Source organism: Microcaecilia unicolor, chromosome 6 (genome assembly GCF_901765095.1).
Source record: "Microcaecilia unicolor chromosome 6, aMicUni1.1, whole genome shotgun sequence".
NCBI classification, from domain to species: domain Eukaryota; kingdom Metazoa; phylum Chordata; class Amphibia; order Gymnophiona; family Siphonopidae; genus Microcaecilia; species Microcaecilia unicolor.
The window spans coordinates 156,679,635-156,694,526 of NC_044036.1; the positions used below are offsets into that span (position 1 = coordinate 156,679,635).

The 14,892-nt window shown below is 40.5% G+C and overlaps 1 protein-coding gene across 9 annotated transcripts in view; it reads right to left on the reverse strand.

The window, feature by feature from the left end:
* FLNB (filamin B) overlaps nt 1-14,892 on the reverse strand; it is a 223,423-nt gene that overhangs the window by 96,542 nt on the left and 111,989 nt on the right. For all 9 annotated transcript variants that reach the window (XM_030205341.1, XM_030205340.1, XM_030205337.1 and 6 more), the window contains exons 8-9: nt 9,912-10,106; nt 1,672-1,809 (exon numbers count right to left, since the gene is read on the reverse strand). In XM_030205341.1, the coding sequence (XP_030061201.1) occupies nt 1,672-1,809; nt 9,912-10,106 (333 nt within the window). The remainder of the gene's footprint in view (nt 1-1,671; nt 1,810-9,911; nt 10,107-14,892) is intronic.

Genomic DNA, 14,892 nt, shown 5'->3' on the forward strand with positions numbered 1-14,892 from the left:
AAGATAATCAGAGCTGCATCCGACTGTCACAGAATGACAAGGTTCAGTCACGCACCAAGCACATCGCAACGAAATACCACAACGTGCGAGAGTTGGCGAAAGAAGGGGTCATCAGTCTACACTATTGTCACACCAGTGAGATGACAGCTGACATCATGACCAAACCGTTACCCAGAGAACATTTTGTGAATCTGCGTATAAAGCTTGGACTTTGTATGAATAAATAATTGCATGACAGTTATGCATGAGAAGGGGTTTGTTGGAATGTATTGTATTTTACATGCATTGCCTGTCACCTATTATTTCTCTGTGATTACTCTGTGACCTCTGATGTGAATTACTTAGAGAGGTCACACAGCTATGCAACTTCCTGTGGGGGTTAGATGCAGCACATGCAGCACATGGAGCACATGGAGCTCATGATCTCTCCTAACCTGAGAGGATCTATGGTGGTGTGAGCATCCATTACCATCTAAGCACATGGAAAGAGCTGATAATACAAATGTATAGTAATATGTATATATAAGCCTGTCTGATTATAATCAAACTACAAACTGTGAGTAAACAGATGTTTTGTTACTTCAACTTTAAAGTGACTCAGCAGTGAATTATTCAGGGGTGAATGAGAGAGAGATGAAGAAAGAAATTAACATTTCTAAAGCTGAAGCTGTGTGTACTAAAATCTGCTAATTATTTACTACAAATAATCCAACAGTTCTCACTCTGGGGATTTAGCACATGGTGCGAGTAAAATAGCTCCCTTTTCTGTAGCTAGTATCAAATTTTGTGCCCATCATGAGCTACCCACAATTTTGTTTTCTTGAAGGGGGATAGGGGACAATCCTGATGAATAAAGTAGTAGAAAAACACAAGGAGGGATGAGGAACAGATATGATCATGTAACCAAACGCAGGGTCTGCCACAGCTTGAGACAAGCAGAGTGCATAACAGCAGAGATTTGCATGATATAAAGCATAAATGTACGAATATACCATGTGCGTTCTAGGCACATACCCCTATGTAGGGCAATTCATAAAGGGGTACCTACATCATGCCTACTTGTAATGTATTACATAAATAGTATATGTACATTACCTTCATAGAATGCAAGGATTGCATATCAAACATTAAGTGTTATCATTTGTTCAAATCCCACTGCTGCTCCTTGTGATCTTGGGCAAGTCACTTAACCCTCCATTGCCTCAGGTACAAACAGATTGTGAGCCCTCCTGGGACAGAGAAATATCCAGTGTCCCTGAATTTAACTCACCTTGAGCTACTACTGAAAAAAGGTGTGAGCAAAATCTAAATACATAAATAAATAAAATCATTTACACCAGCTCTGTGGTGAATTGAACCCAAAATTGCCAAAAGAATGTATGTAGTTCATACTGTTCTGTGTGTTTGTGTGCACCATACATCATTTAGGTATCTTTTTAAAGAATAGCAAGTAGGTGAATATTGAACTTGTGCACATAAGGTTATGTATCTTCCTAATACCTAACCTTGGTGCCTTCTTGAGAACATCACTCCCAATGTGCATAATGTGAGGGTATGCGTGTTCATAGTGCAGGAGGTTTAGCATGGGTTTCACACGTCAGCCATCTACAACAGTGCTGTAAGCTTACACAGTACCATGCTAGCTGGGATGTACTATCAATGCAGACTCACTTGGACCTTTCACAGACACTCCAATGGCTCCACTTCCTGCCGCTTTGGTATCAACTTTGAAGTCTGCAGTTTCTCGGACACGAACCCCCTTGTTCTGCAAACCTCGCCCACTGGCACGACAAGCATTTGGATTGCAGGCTGTAAAAATTAAGGATTTTTGGTATCAAAGTTTCAAAATAAGCACAATATAGCCAAGTTATATAGAGTCCACTACATGCAGACAAGAATACAGTTTTAACTCATGCTGGCATAGGAATGAAAATTCTGCCTCATGTTTCAGTCCAGTTACTTAGTACATGATCATGATGCACACATCATTTAAGTTTGTGATCTTTCGGATGTGAAAGCTGGGACACCAACATCCAAGTTTAGCTTACACTGAAGTTAGATGTTGTTAAAAGGTGCGTTGAATCCAATTTCTCACGCTGTTATCACCTAACTTTAGACTTGGCTACATGGAACTAACATCTCTACCAGCTACCTTTCATACACACATGTACATGAATGAACTTTAGACTGATCCTTTAAGTTAGACTGAACTTATGGATTTTACAGAACATGTAAATACTAAGCTTACATTGGTGGTGAAGGGGCATGTAGTATGCTGAATTACTTATGTAGCACAATAGCTAATTCATCCCCGGCACAGAAGGTCTATCACCTTCATACTAGGCAAGTAACCACACAATCCTCATACCCACTTATTCATCTATATTCTTAAGTGAATTGCCTACTATGTCAGTTCTACCTTTCTTCCCTGAAAACATGCCATTGGGGAGATTCCCCCCCCCCCCCCAAACCTGAAAGGTTTAGCCAATAATGTCCAATTCCTGTCACACCGACATTATTCATTCAGCTAAGCTTATACAGGCAGCACAGGGGCTGCCGGACTGGGAAGCAGGACTGCTGTGTCACTGAATGTCTACGTGCACCTGTCTGCATCAACTCCAAGTCTTAGAATTAGTCTCGTCCAGGCAGCCAGCAGCTCTGCACTTATTCTTACATTTGTATCCTGCCTTAACCCAAAGTGGGTAACAAAAAACAAACAAACCAATCTTAAAGGTACAAGCAAAACAAAATCTAAATAAGTCCCTCAACAGACAGTGCAAAGACTTGCATCACAATCACTTAATTAATGAGTTGCTTGAATTGTTGAGTATTATCACAATCTCCCAAAGTGAGGGTCCAGCAACAGAGAAAGCACATGCTCTCATTTCAGCATAATGATACAAAGATGGTAAACACAACTGCTTCAGTCTTTCAGACATCAATGATCACATCAGGCAATACAGTCTTAAAACATTACTAAAATATATATATGTACCTTCCCATATACATTTGATGTGCACGTACAACCTCTGATCGATTATATGCATAGCTCTCTTTGTAGGCTGAATTATGTATCTTGCTGCCTCACTGCTGTCTGCATCTTAATATTGATCTGCTAAAGCTCAACTTGTGTAATTTGTATTTGATCATGACAATCTGTAGCACAATTTAGCCTCTTCCCTTAAACCTTTAGTGTCCAATGTTCCCGTAAAAAGCCATATGGGAACAGACTGATGGAAACATTGGACACTAAAGGGTTAAAGTCAGTTACTTGTGGATGTACATCTCCAGTGGACTCACAATATTTCATGAGGTAAGGGTCTGTAGATCAACACATGCTGGGGTGAGTATTAGCCACTGCATCATGGGGAAGCTCACCTTCTCCCAGCCAGGTAATACACCTTCTGCAAATTTTATCCAACTCCTGTCACCAGGCACACCATATTAACTGGCATAAGCATGACACGGGATTGCTCCTGCTCATGCCAATTCCAATCCCAAATTGGCAGCAGCCATGACCTCCCACAGGAAGTTGCAGCCATAGTTTTCACTACACAGGAGTGAGTTTGGATTGCTCCTGCTCTGAAGAGGCCACTAGACCACCAGGGCTTTTAGAATGTAGGCCCAGGGAAGACAGTTAGTGGGTGGCCAGGAGGATGGGTTTCATTTCAGCTTTGACCAAAACCAAGCAGTAAATTTCAGTCATCCTCTAAATGGAGTGGCTCAGCAAGAATATTAACATGAGAATGACCCAGATCTGAATACAAATAGAACTAAAACCTGTGGTAAGACAGGTGAGAGTTGAGTGGATAGTGGTGTTATAAGTGTGCCATACCCCCTTTCCCACAAGCTCTTCCTCATTTTTTGCATTTCATTGCCCCTCCCTTCACTTAAGTCCCAAAGTTGTAGACGGGGATGGCAGGAAGGTGTGCACACCCCCTACCAGTTTTTTGCAGTTACAGAGCACTGTATGCCTGCATACCCCCTGGTCCTGTAGCACTAGGAGTTAGAGACTTGCACGGGAATGGGTTTTGCGGGAAACCCATGGGATTCCCGCAGGGACGGAAGCAGTTCTGCGGGGATCCCGTGGAAGTGTATGCTGCACTTGTACCAGGCCTCTCACCTACCGAGTACCAAGTTCTTTGAGTGCTGTCTCTGTCTCCTTGCTTTAACAGCACAGATGTGGAAAGTCACCATTAAGGAGGTGGTAGAGATACAAATGGTGATGAAATTCAAAAAGGCATGGGATAAACAGAGGATCTCTAATTAGAAAATGGAAGTTATCAAAGAAACTAAACTTAAGTGGCTGAATGTGCGTGGATGTGTCGAGTGACACTTGGATGGCGACTATGGCTGTGATGAACTAGGGCTGATACCGGGAGACCTGTATAGTCTATGTCACATATATGGCAATCTGGTTTAGGATGGGCTGGAAAGGGCTTAGACAGCAACTTTAGTGACTGGAACATGAGGACAGTGCTGGACAGACTTTTATGATCTGTGTCCAGCAAATGAGAAGATAAATAGGCTGGAGTGGGCTTCGAGGGCAACACCAGCAGATGGAACATTAGGCTAGGGCCTGGCGGACTTCTATGGTCTATATCCCAGAAATGCCACAAAGACCATAATCAAGTACATATCACATTCATTGTTGATTTAATCATGAATTGATAATGATTATGTCGTTTTTATCTGCTGTCATTTACTATGTTACTATTAATCCTCTCTGCTCCTGGGCTGATGCACAAACCTCAGCTGTGACATAGGCACAAGCAGATGTCACCTGACCTATTGGCATGTGCATTTGGTGATCTCTTAGCACATAGTGAATCAGAACAATCTTACATGTGCACACCAGAGTGTTCCAACTTCCATTCCTTCCTTGCCTGCAGTGCTGCAGCTCGAGCACGCAGGAATTTTTTTTTAATGTACCATTAAATTCTTGCGGGGACGGGTGGGGATGGGTTAAATTCCCGTCCCCATGCAACTCTCTACTAGGAGTCTAGACATCTGGCCTTTAGGTCTTAGCCGGTGAGAATCCTGCTATATTGCAGATGTGTGAAAAAACTAATGGCTATATTTTAGACAGCAGCATATGAAAAATGAACACTACCATGAAGACTGATCAACAAAGAAAAAAAAATGAAGACACTAAAGCAGAGTGAGCAAAGCCATCTTATCTAAAATTGAAGGACTGAGGACAGGACAATGTATTTAACAGAAGTTGAATGCCTCAACCAAGATTGAATACCGTTATTTTTACCCCTTACAAAATTCCTTGTAAGTATTTGTATCAAACCCTGATCAGTGTCCTGTATTTCTTGCAAACTATTACATCTTTCACAGCTACAGGTAAAAGTACTGCCTTACCCAGCTTGTGTTACATCCTACCACTACCTCACATGTTAAACCTATAAAGGTTAGGCTACTCACCAAAAAGCCCTCCCTTTATCCCAAGTGTGGAGCCCAGCTTTATACAGAACATGAGATCAATTTGGGACATCCAGGTCAGGACATGCTCAACTGACAGTATTCTACTAGAGGTCAACACTTCTAAAAATACCTCCAGGATTGTGCATGTATTTGCTCACACATGCAGTAGAAGCAGACATTTTGGAAACAGAAAATTATGGCATGATCCTGGCAGCCTCCACTTTAAGTGGTAATTTTGCAGCTTCCATACAACATTGGGGCAGTTTAGGACCACACTCAGCAAATGGTGCCCAAGATTGGGTATCAGAAAAAAACAGGGGCCCAGCACCATCTTAAAGGGCACTCAGTTGAGAGCCTTCATAGAAGAGCATGTAGCGCCAATTCCCACATCCAAATCCTAGGCACCAGAACTTATGCCTCTACTGAAAACCAGGTGTAATTTCCAGAAAATGCCCCTACCCATAGTCACGTCCACTTTCGGGTTTCATACGATAGTGCGTAGAAAGATATACATAAAATCCTGTCCTAGCTGTGCCCAAGCCACACCTACCCACCAAGCCCCCTCAAGATACCTGCATGGTATGGATCTCTACATATAAATAGCAACTTCAGCCACTATTAATATGTGTATGATTGAATGCTTTCCGATGTGGATAGTGCATGAGCTCCTCAGTCTAAAAAACCTCCGATTTTATCAATATGAATAATGTATTTATTTTACTTCTTTATATTATGTTATATGCTTTTATTGTATACCACTGATGTATCGGCGGTACTTATCTGGGCTTTAGTAGCAACTGCGGCTGGGGACACGCTACAGAAAATTTCTGTTTCGCTGCAAGCTTCTTAAGGAGCGATATCCATAACCATAGTGAAGTGCAGGAGGCAGGATATAAATCGGGCTTCACTATGGTTATGGCTATCGCTCCTTAAGAAGCTTGTAGCGAAACAGAAATTTTCTATAGAGTGTCCCCAGCCGCAGTTGCTACTAAAGCCCAGATAAGTACCGCCGATACATCAGTGGTATACAATAAAAGCATATAACATAATATAAAGAAGTAAAATAAATACATTAATCAGAGGTTTTTTTTAGACTAATGAGGAGCTCATGCACTATCCACATCGGAAAGCATTCCTGTCAATAGTGGATATAAGCATTCAATCATTCACTGTTTAGCTGTTTAACAGACATGTTCAATTGTGATGCGCTGCGTATGACTGGTAGTGCTATGATTTGTAGTAGTAGAATGTTGAGCATCTGAAGTCTTTTTCCTCCAAAATATAAATTAACTGGTGAGTCAGAGACACATACTTTCTTATTTGAGAAGCAAAACTTTAGTTTATTAGCAAGTACCATACACAGTTTGAATTTTATTTATATGTGTATGCCATCTACACCTGTAAATACCACCATTTACACATGGAGATGCTTCTAAATTAAGGGTCTGAAGGCATATTAGACTGTTAATTACATTTTGCTTTAAGGTAGACAACCCATTGATAAAACAGAGAAAATACCATAAAAGACAGCAATAAGGAAAGTGATAGTACCCTGCAGCCTCTTACCACCACAGCTTGTTCTGAGTAATCAACTAGGAAGCCTTTAGATGTGAACCTCAACATTCCACAAGGGGAGGTCAGCTCAGGAAAGGTGAGCAGAGGTCTGCAAGTGCAGAAGAATAGAGGAAGCATAAGATGACAGAACAAAAGCAAGAGTTAAAGAGTCAGTGAAGGAAAAAGAAAATTGAAAAGCATTAAACGATCCATTAAAAATGGCAGCCAAGAGGTAACCTGCAGGATCATGAGTCTTATGGAGAGTCTAAGACCAGATACTTGAAAGAAACAATATTTAGATTATGTTTTACTTTGTATATTGAATGACTCAAAATGGTTGAGTTGATATACCAGCTTTGCTGGCAAGCAGATCAAAGCGGTTAACATACAATGGTATAGAATCACCAAAATGTTAATAAAAACCTCACAAGATCCATTAAACCTGTACAGTACGAGATAAAAACAAGCACCAGATCAGACCAGCCCAAAGGAGATGCATTTAAGTAGACTTCTAAACTTCTTGTGAGATTACTTGCATGTATCCAGGAAGGTCATTCCGTAATTTTGGAGCGTAAAAAGGCAAAATGGTGTGTTGCTTCATGGAGTTCTCAGCTGTACATATTTTTCCATTATTTCTCTAGTTGGCAAGCTTCTAAAGCTTGGTCTATTGGCCATATATTCTGCTAGTGTATACAACACAAGTTATTTAAAAATTGCATACAGATGCTTTAATTCAAAGCCAACTGAAATATTCAGATCAATGTATGGACTTAAGATTCCAAAATAAGTAACTGCCAGCCCTTTACTAAAGCACATTCACCTTCTGAAAGGCACCAACATCTGGTTAAAGTAGTTAATTGAATTTTTCAGTTATGGTGCTGAAAGCAGCCCAATTTTGCTTGAAAATGACCTCCCTCCCCTCCTCCCAAAGAAGAGCTGACCTCCATCAGAAACCTTTGGGGTGTAGTTAGAGCAGGAGAGATCCCCAGTCACTCCTATCATTTTGGCTTTGCTCTCAAAATTGCTACCATGACTGGGGCACTGCTCCTGCCCCAATTACAAAACCAGGGATTTTAAGGTAGTCCTGTGGAGGTTTGGGGGGGGGGGGGGTGCTCCTCTTTTTACACTGATCACAAATAATGCAGTTATGATCTTGCACAATAGTTAAGTCATCTTAACTGCAATTGATACAAAAATGTAGCAAGAACTTAAGTCTAAATTTGGGATAAGCTCCTTAGGAATTAGCCTCTGTGGAGATACAACATCAGCTGTAATGCCCAAGTGTGGCACAAAGTCAGCCACTGTAAAGCACCAGGATATTTAGTTTCAGTTTTAGCTGTGGTCCATTAGCTTTGCTCAGTTTTCAGCAGCAGTTAAGAAAACAAATAGAATATTAGGAATTAGGAAAGGACTGGAAAAACAGATAGCAATTTCATCTCTCTCTATTGTGTGCCATTCTGGTCATACCTAAATGTAACTCACCTCGAGCTACTACTGAAAAAGGTGTGAGCAAAATCTAAATAAATAAAATAAAATATCTCAAATAAAAGCTATAGACATTAGAGGTATAGAGAAGGGCAATGAAAAATGATAAAAGGGTGACAAAAGGCTGAAAGGCTAGGGCCCTTCAGCTTGGAGAGGTGACAGCTGAGGGGACATATGATAGAGGTCTATAAAACACTGAGTGAGTAGAACAGGTAGATGAGAATCACTCATTTATTCTTTCCAAAACGACAGTGTATGGGGCATACAATGAAGCTACTAAGTAGCAGGGGCAGACTGACCACTTGGGCAACGGGGCAAAAGGGCCTAAAGGGAGTCCAGAGGCTCTGCCCAGTTGCCTACCACAGCACATTACAGCACTCCCTGGTCCTACCTTGAGGGGCCTGGTGGTTTAGTGGCCTCTGTGGGAGCAGAAAAAAAAATACTGCCTGCTACCGCTCCTGTGCATAACGACGCCACTGCCGTGTTTTAAAAATGTCTGCCGAGAATTCCTGTGGAGGTCTGTGAGACTGCTGAGACACGCAAGACTACTGCGGTAAGTCTCAGCCATTTTGAAAAACATGGAGGCGCAGCCACCGGGCAGACAGGAAAGAGTGGGGTTCTTTCCTGCCCCCAAAGAAGCTGCTTGACCACCAGGTCCCTCAAGGTAGGACCAGAGAGGGCACTGGAGGTGCAGCAGGCAGTGCCCGGGGGCCCTGACCACTGTCAGTCCACCCCTGCTAAGTAGTAAATTTAGAAAAAAAAATATTTCTTCACTCCACATTTAATTAAACTTTGGAATTTGTTGCCATAGAATATGGTAAAAGCAAATGACTTAGCAAGGTTTAAAAATGGTTTTGACAATTTCCTAAAATTGAAGTCCATAATTCATTAACGCAGGGGTTTACTAAGCTGCTAGCATGGCTGGCTATGCACTAGTGCCCCTTCACTTTGAATGGGCTGGCTCAGCAACGCCAAGTGGCAGTCGCTGGCATGTCTTAGTAAAGGCCCTTAAGATTGATTTGGGATGAGCAGCATAAAGTCTGCTTTACCCATGGTATCTTGGCCAGGTACTTATGACTTGGATTGGCCACTTAACTGGATACTGGACTTGATGACCTTCGGTCTGTCCCAGTATGTTAATGCTTATGTTCTTCTTGAGACTATTTTGCTTGGATGTAATAGTCTGATTTTAGTTATTCTGGCTTAGATACTGTGGGTTTAAGCAGAGAAATGCAGACTGCAATCTCAGACAATCCCTGGCAGCCTTCAGTGGTTCACATTCACACAACTAAACTTTTGAGTTTTCAGCCGAAATCAGGTGATGAGTTTCAACTGAAAGTCTTCAAATAGCTTTGGTGGCACTTTTGGTTTTGGCTGAAACGAAAAAAACAGTTTTGTCAGCATCTGACATTTTTGTCCATATGAAAAATTGAACATACCTTCTCCAACATTAATTGTATAGGGACTCTTTGGAATGGTTTCCCCGGCAAATGAAATGATGATCCTGTGAAGCCCTGGTTGAACTGGTTTATAAGTACAGTGATGGACTTGGTTTCCTTTGTCCTCTATTGTAACATCTGTATTCTTTCCTTGAGGATCCTCCACCACCACACCAATGTCACCTATACCAGCACCTATACAAAGAAATGGGATTACGTCAGACATGTACTACTAGTTTTTATTTTTCAAAGTGCTATACAGACTGTACAGATACATGTCCCTGCTCCATATAGCTGTAAAACAAGACAGGCCTGCAAATTTATAGGCACTAAAATGTAGTTCATCCAAGTTTAGACTATTAATTCTGCTGAAGGGATAACCTGATGCACCATCAGTCTCTTCTCAGCAATATGGTGCAGCAAAATGAAAGATGAGCCAACACCAGGAAAGGGCTCAGATAAGAACACCTTGCTTAACACAGCATTGGGAGTATACAGAGAGAAGGTAAATCCATTTACTACTACTTAACATTTCTAGAGCACTACTAGGGTTATGCAGCGCTGTACAATTTAACAAAAAGAACAGTCCCTGCTCAAAGGAGCTTACAATCTAAAGGATGAAATGTCAAGTTGGTGCAGTCTAGATGTCTTCAATAGAGGTATAGTGTTAGGTGCCGAAGGCGACATTGAAGAGGTGGGCTTTGAGCAAGGATTTGAAGATGGGCAGGGAGGGGGCCTGGCGTATGGGCTCAGGGAGATTATTTGAAGGCAAGCAAGCAGCAAAGCAGATGCGATGACTTGAGGGTTATACATGGTCCTGTGACCTAGGAGGCAGAAAGCCAAGTCTTGCTAGCAAGCTATAAAATCAGAAGAAATATTTCAGTGTTTGGATGCAAGTATAAAGGGCATCAAATGCAACCAATGTTATAGATCAAACAAGCTTGTAGGAGGTGGTGGTGGTCCATCATCAGGTGCTGTCCTAAGCCAGACAAGAGTTTAGCATGCTGCAGTCTATATTAAGCCATAAAACGTAACCCACCAGCAAGTAATCACAAGATATTCCAGAGGTGAATGTTCAGTACTTTGAGAAGTCAGCATGTATTTTACCTTCCTTGATTTCATTATGTCTTCAAATCAGAAAAACAGCACACATTTTCTGGCTAAAAGTTGTCCTTCCTTCTGCAAGTTCCCACATGTCCACAAGTGAAAACATAAGCCACCAGAATATAGTTTACAGCTTTGGGTCTATTTCTATATTCCAGTATGACTTAGAGGAGGCTTGTCCAAGTGCAAACCGGCCAGGTTTTCAAGGTATCCCTAACGAATATATATAACATTTGCATTCCCACTACATCTGTTGCCAAGTAGATCTCATGCATATTACCTATTAATAAAAATTACTGATTTCAATCTATCCTCATTCTACTGTATGAGAATCTTATAAAAAACTAAAATTCTTAATCGCATTGGGACACTGCATTTAACAATGATTACTGTATGACTATCACACAAACCCATACAAGTTCACCTATCAAAAAGTGTTGAAGATGGCAGTGTTATATGTCCACTACATTGAATCATTGTTCATAAAGTTGTATGAAGATGTATTATTGTTGATCTCAAATAGGATGACTACTCAATTGGAAAAAACTAAGAAATTAAAGGACAGCAGTCCAGCTGGTCAGTTCCTTCATATACGTAAATTATGTACACAAGGGACTTTTAGACAACAAGCAATAGATATGAAATCTAGGTTCAAACATGGATATCCTTCTAGAGTTATTCAGAAAGCACATTAAAAAACAGCTTATAATACTCAGAGAATGTTTGTTCCATCGTTCAATAAAAAAAAAGTGACGTTTCATGTATTACCGCACACTAATGGCATTATCAATGTATTTGTAAACATTGATCTATTCTTTCAGTTCCTCTGCAGTTTGATCAACTCCCATAGTTTGCATATACCAGAGACTGCAACTTAGGAGAGAAGTTAATAGGTCCTTACAGTAAGCAAGTTTTAGGGCATTACAAATGTAGCAAATGTAGTTATGTCAATATGTTATACAGGAACAGTTTACTCAAATACCTAATGCTAGTGGAAAGGCTTATTTGAGATCTCGTAGAGATTTAACTCAGGAAGTATATAGCATTTGTTGCCTGTGACCTCTAGTATCTAGTGCAGACCAAACTGAGGATCAAACAGCAAATTACTCAACACCTCTGTAATTTACGAGTCAGATGAAAGCCCCTTTACTGGAACATTGGAGAATAGCAGGTCATCAGGTTGAAATACAATTTGTAGTGCTGTTTCAGTTAAATAATATCAGAGGAGGATTTATCTACAATACTTAAACACAAGGAGCAATGCTTCATTTACAATTGAAGCACCATTATCCTTCGGGGTTAAACAAAGTTGGGGTGCAGTTTGAATTCATGGCAATATTCAGGCTATCAGCGTATTTTCTGTTAAAGCATGCATATGCTGGCATCTTCTTTCAGTTGACTCCAACGCAGAAGTGAGGGTTGTCTTGGAAATGTCCAGTTTGCTAGTGACCGTCAATATGTTATGTTGTCATTTGTAAGGTAAGATTTTTTTATATACCATCAGTTAGATAAAAGGAGATGGTCTTGTTAGCATTGCTTGAACTATGGTTTTTTTTATTTTTAGTCTCAACCTGACTCCAATTTGCGAAAATGGCACCATGTTAGGTTAGAGCTACAAACTCAGTCAGTCAAGCAAGGAGTTTCTTTTGAATTTATTCCACACACATCCTGGGTTCAGCCAATGACTGGATATCAAGCGGAAGAACTGGTGGTGATGTTGTTTCCATAATAGGACTTGAGATTTTAGAATCAGTTGGTTATCAATAGAAATCAAACAAAATAAAACATGGAAAAGAAAATAAGATGATACCTTTTTTATTGAACATAACTTAATACATTTCTTGATTAGCTTTCGAAGGTTGCCCTTCTTCATCAGATCGGAAATAAGCAAATGTGCTAGCTGACAGTGTATATAAGTGAAAACATTCAAGCATTACTATGACAGTCTGACAGGGTGGGAGGATGGGGGTGGGTAGGAGGTATGCATGGGGACATCAAAGCATATCATTGATATTCTAACAGGATGGGTGTGGATAGGTGAGGGGTGGGGTGATCAACAGAGACATACAGCTTTATGGTTTATAATGGGCTAGGAACCCCAGATCCTTGTTAAGTCCTTTCTGTTGGGTGTTAAAATATTCAATCATTCTGACTTCAAAGGTCTTACGTTCTTGTATGGTTTTAAAGTTACCTTTCAGGATTCTCACAGTGAAGTCACTGGTACAGTCTCCTGGTCCTGTAAAATGTTGACCAACAGGTGTGGGAACCCTACTGGCACCAGCATTGTTCATGTGATGTCTATGTAAATTGAATCTTGTCTTAAGCATCTGGCCTGTTTCTCCAATATAGCATCCTTCCTTACATTTTTTACACTGAATGATATATACCACCTTGGAAGATGAGCCTTCCGACAGCCACCCAACTTAAAACACAAGCTAATCAGAAGTAAACTTCCATCACAGACTGAAAAGGAACAGAAGGGCACACTTCCCTGTAATTTATCCAGTTGCAAACTATGCCAAAATATTTCACAGGACCCCAAAGTCATCCACAAAGGAAAGATATTCAACATAAAGGGATCTTTCACTTGCTCATCTTCCAATGTGGTATATATCATTTAGTGTAAAAAATGTAAGGAAGGATGCTATATTGGAGAAACAGACAAGACGCTTAAGACAAGATTCAATTTACATAGACATCATCACATGAACAATGCTGGTGCCAGTAGGGTTCCCACACCTGTTGGTCAACATTTTACAGGACCAGGAGACTGTACCAGTGACTTCACAGTGAGAATCCTGAAAGGCAACTTTAAAACCATACAAGAACGTAAGACCTTTGAAGTCAGAATGATTGAATATTTTAACACCCAACAGAAAGGACTTAACAAGGATCTGGGGTTCCAAGCCCATTATAAACCATAAAGCTGTATGTCTCTGTTGATCACCCCACCCCTCACCTATCCACACCCATCCTGTTAGAATATCAATGATATGCTTTGATGTCCCCATGCATACTTCCTACCCACCCCCCTCCTCCCACCCTGTCAGACTGTCATAGTAATGCTTGAATATTTTCACTTATATACACTGTCAGCTAGCACATTTGCTTATTTCCGATCTGACGAAGGGCAACCTTCGAAAGCTAATCAAGAAATGTATTAAGTTATGTCCAATAAAAAGGTATCATCTTATTTTCTTTTCCATGTTTTATTTTGTTTGATTTCTATTGATAACCTTAAGAGTGGACTAACACGGCTACCACACTCCTCTACTTAAGAATCAGTTGGAAAATCCATTTGAGAAACCAATGATACATTTTCATACAACTTTATGAACCAGAGGATTCAACAGTTGACATAACACTACCATCTTCAACACTTTGATAGGTGAACTTTTATTGTGTGATGCAATGTGAAAATAAGATATTGGGAATTTTAAAGTTTTTGATAAGATTGTGATATAGTAGTAGAATGAGGATTGATTGAAATCAGTTTTTAATAGATATAAAAAGTTATAATAGTGAAATAAAATTTACCAAAGTTTATGTATTTGATGCATATTCATTAGCTATGACCTGAAGCAAACTGCAAACAGGCCACGTTAAGGACTGAATTTGGACAAGCCTGTACCGGGACCTCAGCATCTCTCTGCTCATTGCCCCTCTATCAGGTAAAGCCAGGCTTGGTTAACTAGCCGAGTGCTTTGTGTGGGACAAAGGGTTTGTTTGGACAAAAGCTTAGCCAACAGATCCTTCTTAAATATTGTAAGAGTTAAGTAATCAGTTCTTCTGCAGCAAATACCGAATGACAAAGGCCTAGAAAGGGATGACAATCAGCAAGTTTCAGTACAGAAGTTGCACAACTGTTACATGGACA